The sequence below is a fragment of the Salvia miltiorrhiza genome, chromosome 3 (assembly GCF_028751815.1).
Source record: "Salvia miltiorrhiza cultivar Shanhuang (shh) chromosome 3, IMPLAD_Smil_shh, whole genome shotgun sequence".
Classification (NCBI taxonomy): domain Eukaryota; kingdom Viridiplantae; phylum Streptophyta; class Magnoliopsida; order Lamiales; family Lamiaceae; genus Salvia; species Salvia miltiorrhiza.
The window spans coordinates 61,146,477-61,152,476 of record NC_080389.1 but is presented as its reverse complement, the minus strand read 5'-3'; the positions used below and the strand labels follow the sequence as shown (position 1 = coordinate 61,152,476).

Genomic DNA, 6,000 nt, shown 5'->3' with positions numbered 1-6,000 from the left:
TGTATGTGATAGATATTTAACTTGTATTGTTTGTATTTGGGCTTTGGGCAAAGGCGCAGATTATCCTCTGAACTAGACCCCTCCAGAGCTTTGACCCCCCAGATTCGACTTTGTTGCAAAAACCTCCCCCAAGGCCCCAAAGTCCGGAAAAAAGGGACATTTAAACCCTCGCGTAAAAACGGCTGTCAAACGCCGTCTTCTTAAAAAAAAAAAAAAAAAATCAAGTGGGTCCCACTCCTCTCTCTCTCTACAATGGATTCCCTCACTCTCTTCTCCACCACCGCCATCGTCCTCGCTGGTGGCCTTTACTGGTTCGTTTGCGTGCTGAAGCGCGCTGTCCACCTCACCGACGGCTCAATCGTGGCGAAGAAAATCCAGGACACTTACAAGCAATACTGGTCCTTCTTCCGCCGCCCCAAGAAGATCAAGACGGCGGAGAAGGTCCCCGCCTTTGTCGACACCTCCTACAACCTCATCACTGACATCTATGAGTGGGGGTGGGGCCAGTCCTTCCACTTTTCCCCCGCCGTGCCCGGGAAATCCCACCATGACGCCACACGCCTCCACAAGGAGATGGCAGTGGATCTCCTCAACGTCGGCCCGGGAAAACGTGTCCTCGATACCAGGTGAGGGCCGGAGGCAAGCAAACACGACCAATTTTGACTTTAATTTTTATATTTAGATTTTTTTTTTCAAATTTTTAGATTTAGTTGTATTTCAATCGATCTCAATCCTTACAAAATATCAACTTGATCACCGCACAATTTTTTTTAAGCTTATTCTGTTAATTCTCTTCCAAAACAATTAGAAATTTCCAATGCTGGAAGTTTATTTGTAATTTTTTTTTCTTCAAAAACAGTAGAAATTTTTGGTGCTAGATTGATGACGATCGCGGCGGTAGAGAAGAGAGTGAGGGAATCCATTATAGAGAGAGAGAGAGGAGTGGGGCCCACTTGAAATAAAAAAATTAAAGAAGACGGCATTTGACAGCCATTTGACACGAGAGTTTAAATGCCCCTTTATTTCAGACTTTGGGGGAGGCAACAAGGTAGAGTTTGGGGGAGGGGGGTCTAGTTCAGGGGGTAATCTGCATATTTGGCCTTTATATTTTAGTCCTAATTTTATTCTAGCATGTATAGCAACATTCCATATTTCAGTACATATAATCACAAAATATCTACCATTTATCTGCCAAAAACTAAAGTAAAGATTGTCTGTATATGTGTGTGTGTCATATCACGTAGAGATCTCTTACTTTTAGATAGTAGATAGATTCAAATTTAGATTACACGTTGTATATATGGATACGTTAGAAACGACACGTTGCAGAGTTTTCCAACATAAAAAACGTGAAGGAGTATTATTGTCCCTTAATAACTGATGGTTAAAATTTTTAATGTGCTTTTAATATGCATAAAATATTGAATATGAATATGCATGATGCTAAATACAAATATGGATAATATTGAATGCAAAAGAGCATGAATAAATCTTAATATATTACCCTAATTTAATGTTCTCTCTAACGCGGTATGTTCAACTTCTTTCTCGTGATTCTTCTTCTCATCTCTACTGCTATTTGTTCATCTTCTCTCTCTAATGCGATTCTCTTTTTCTCTCTATTGTGGATGATTCTTCTTCTTCTCACTGTTGCGCCGTTAGAGTTGTTGTCTGTAATGAAACATTAAATATGAGGAGCAGGTATTGGCCGCATTTGACTCACGTGCTCCACGCCAGTGGCTATACCCTAAGGGTGTGTTTGATAGTTGGACTGAGACAAATGATGATAAATAAAACTTAGATAAATAATATAGATTGGGTGAGATTGTTAATATTTTGTAGGTGTTTGATAAAACTATAGATTAAAGAAGAAATTACAATTTTAACCCTATCCCTACCCCCACCAGTCGGCCCCTAATTCTTCTTCTTCTTCATGACTCTCTCTCTCCCCCACCTCCACACCAACACCACCCCGCACCAGATCTCCTCTCCCCGCCGTTGGTGTCCCCACCTCCACACCAACACCACCCCGCACCAGATCTCCTTTCCCGCCGTTGGTGTTGTGATTGACACTGCTTTGAAATCGTATTCACATGAGGGCAAACTCCCTGTGTTTGGATCCAATCTTGATAATTTCATTCCCTACTACCCAATCGCCAGAACCGAAGGTATTGTTACTAGTAATTAGAGTGCTGATTAATGATGGTTATTAAATGTTTTGGGCGCTGCTTTGCTTCCATGGGCGACGATTGGATCGACTGGCGTGCGAAACTTCGGGCTGTGTGAGTTGGGGGAGGAGGCTGTCGATGGCGGCGACCCTCGTTGCAGTCGATCGACGATAAGGCTGAGGCTTTGAGGTTGCTGAGCCGTGAACAAATGGATCGGCGGCGGCGGTGGCTTATTAGTTGCTGCTGCTTGCCGGTTGGACGGGAGAGAAGGGTTAGGCGAGAGGGAGACAGAGGAGGCGGCGATGGTGGTGATGATGACCATAGAAGGTTGTAGGAGGAGCGGCGGCGGTGGCGACCACTCTTCGCCGTCGGCCGTTCGACTGAGGCGGCGGCGATAGAAAGGGCTTAGGGGAGGGGATGGAGAGAAAATGTCTTTTCAATTTTAATCTAGTTTACTATTGGAGTTGAGTTTCCTTATCTCAGGGTGAGGGTGATATTTGTAGTCTAAATGTAACAGTAGTTTTAGTGCGGGCTTTAGTTTTAATGCGGGCTTGGGATATTATATATGTTGCCTATCAAACACAAGATTACTATGTTATCAACTCTAATATGCCCTATCAAACGGGCCCTAAGTTCAAAATATATCTTACATAATTTTATTAACACAGTATGCATATATTTAAACATAAATATGCATAAGTTTTGGATACGCGTTAATTTAATTAATGGTATCCTTTGCATGTTTTTTCATAAAATTTATATCTTCCTATATTACCCCTCACATTTTTTGAATTGGCTGGCTTCTGCCACATGTCGCGTCATGAATAAACTGTATGGCCTAATTAATTATGATCTATTACTACGTAATTTAGTTTCTGGCGTATTTGACTATAAATTTTATTATAAGGGCGATTAGGAAATTAAAATACAATTTTCTCATGTGGCTATCAAGAGAGTAAGAATTATATTTATTTAATACTCCCTCCGTCCCCAAAATAAGTTCCTCTTTGGGGACGGCACGGGTTTTAAGGAAGAGTGGTAAAGTGTATTGATAGTGGAGAAAAATATGTTATAATTAGTATTGGGAGTGGTGAAAATGTGAAAAGGTGTTATAATTAGTATTGGAAGTGGTGAAAAAGTGAAAAGTAAGAATAAATAAAGTATTATTAGTGGTGGGGTAGTTGTCCAAAAATGGAAAGAAAGAAAGAGGAACTTATTTGGGGGACGTCCCAAAAAGGAAAAAGAGGAACTTATTTCGGGGACGGAGGGAGTATATTTCTCAATTTCGTTGATGTGTCAACTTATATCGATAGTCAAGAATTGACTTTGTCAAAACGACAACAAATTCATGTTGCTTTAGGTTAACAACTTGCAATATTACAAAGCTAATATTTATTACTATTATTTTATTCTAACATTATTTTTGATTGAATAGAAATGGAAATTTTCTAAGTGTAAAAAAATTGTGAAATTTAATCTAAGTGTCAATGTCGAAACAAGCGTGAAGCGTTGCATTTCCATCACATCAATTCCTTTCTACCATCAACTATATATGAGGTCCCCAAAGGAAAAAGAACAAAAAAATCATTATTAAAAAATAATGGTCACAAATAATAAATACAAAACCTCACTCTCTCTAAGAAAGAGAGAGTTAAAATTCAATTTCAATGTGGACGCATTGAATTGTGTGGGCTCATTATCAAGTTTGATATATGTTCGAGTGATCGATAAATTGCTCCTTTTTGTAAAAATGGTCACACGACTTAGGTAAATCTTGCAATTAATTATGACTGAATTAATTTTGTATGAATGCATTATGTTCAATAATTTTAAAGTGAGTTCGATGAAAGTCTATAAGCAAAATCGGGTCTTACTTTTTAAGTTTGGTGTCTCTCTTTCTTGCCATTTAGACAGATGTCTCGTGAGCAAGTTTGAAATGAAAAGTCTAAATCGAAAATGAACTTTTCCACCTAAAAGGGTTTTCCTTGAGCATGCGCAGCGGGGCTCGCGGAGCGGGCGCACGCCTGGCTCGTGCGAGCCCCCTGCCACTGTTGAGTAGTTATTTCCTTGTTTGTTTCATTTTAATTTATTTTCTAATTTATTATTTGTGGGTATGTGTTGGCCAAGCAGTAAGGGGTTAATGCATAAGGTCAAAGATCTTGGTTCTAGTCTTCTATCGCGCGATCTTTAAATTTATTTATTTAATATTGTTAATTTATAAAAAAAAATAAAGTTATATTTTAATGTGTCACAAGACTAACCTTTATCCATGGTCTTCAATTTTTGAATTCAAGTGTTTATTACTAATTTTAAGAAACATAAATATTAAAGTCTAACCATAAATTTCTAAGCCAAAAAAATGTAAAAATGGTGCAATCTTATTTACTGAACGATTTAATGTTGTATAATTTAATTAGGAAAATTTCTATATATATACCCCAATTTTTGAACTATTTTGCATATATAACTTAACATATCAAAATTTGGAGTAAAAAACCTAACCTATCATTAAAAGTTTTTAAATCTACCTTACCAAATCATTTTTTATAGTTGATGAGAGCTAATTCATGGTGTTGAAATTTATTTATTGGTGTCTTGCTTGAATGAACTCATCATTCTCTAATGGCATTATGATGGTATTTAATAAAAACTAGATTTCTATGATTTTTTATTTCTACAAAAACTAGTTTTCTATAATAAATCTAGGAATAGGGTACTTCTTTCTTGACATATTAAACTTTCCTTTTATTGCTGGGCCTCGGGGTTATTAGTTCAAAGTTGGGCCCATATATTTGGGAATATGGGCTCCTTTATATCATAATATGGGCCTGGTTGAAAACTGGGCTGGGCCTATCCCTTCAAACCTAATTCATAATTTCATGTATGTAGTAAGTTAAAAGATAAAGAGAAAAAACGAAAAATAGAAAATAAAATTAAGCATTTCCGTATGAGTTAGTGAAGTCAGGTTTTGTTTGGGGAAAGTTGGCCAATAACATGGCAGGCAGTTCACACTCATTAGTCATTACTATGCCAGCTTATTTGACATTCCCTATTATTTTCTATATATTTTTACTCATATTTTATTGGTATTTAATGTAATTAGTTATTGTTTATACCAAATTCAAGATGACGATGAAACGTTGTATGTTGGTAAGACGTTTCTCCTTCAACCAATAAATTGAGGGTTCGAGTCACTTAGAATGCTAGAGTGTGATTGAGTGTATTTTTTTTCTTTGGATGTAACAATTTAAAAAAAAATACCAAATTCAAGATGCTTAGTCGCACTGAAGCATGATCGCCTATTAGTTATAACAATTAGAAAGTAATCTGATTCTTAAATCTAGATTAAATGAACGATCAAAATTAATTTTCACTTTGATAAAACTACTTTATATATGACAATCATAGGTAATATAACTTTTTTTTTTTTTTTTAATAACACAATTTATGGTGTATATATGAATTATATGGTGCTATTTTGGAGTGAATAGCGCGAGGGGCCATGAGCATGCATACCTCTGAAAAGTTGACGTGTGTTGATTTAGCGGTAGATTGATTATTGTATGAAGACTGAGTATATTGTACCGTAATTTTCAAAACTAATAATTAATTTATATAAAAAGGTATATCGTCAGGATATCAATTCAACCGTCACTTATTGCAATTTTGGAGGGAAGAATAATCAAAATTATAATTTGACTCACTCGAAATTAAAAACTGTTGTTTCGTTATTTTTAGATATTTTTCCTTATTTCCCCTATAGGTCTAGCACTCTAGCGGCGCCTAGCCTACTTTTGTTAATTTGTTTATCTTTTTGGATTTAACTAATTTA

The 6,000-nt window shown here is 36.6% G+C and overlaps 1 protein-coding gene across 1 annotated transcript; it reads left to right on the top strand.

The window, feature by feature from the left end:
- The first annotated feature begins 252 nt into the window (after positions 1-252).
- On the top strand, positions 253-630 carry LOC131019095 (24-methylenesterol C-methyltransferase 2-like). Its single transcript, XM_057947777.1, has one exon. It carries the CDS (start codon positions 253-255, stop codon positions 628-630), a length of 378 nt encoding a protein of 125 aa, XP_057803760.1.
- Positions 631-6,000: the final 5,370 nt, after the last annotated feature.

Excerpts from the sequence above, each read along its gene's own strand:
- LOC131019095 (XM_057947777.1), top strand. The coding sequence starts at position 253 with ATGGATTCCCTCACTCTCTTCTCCACCACCGCCATCGTCCTCGCTGGT.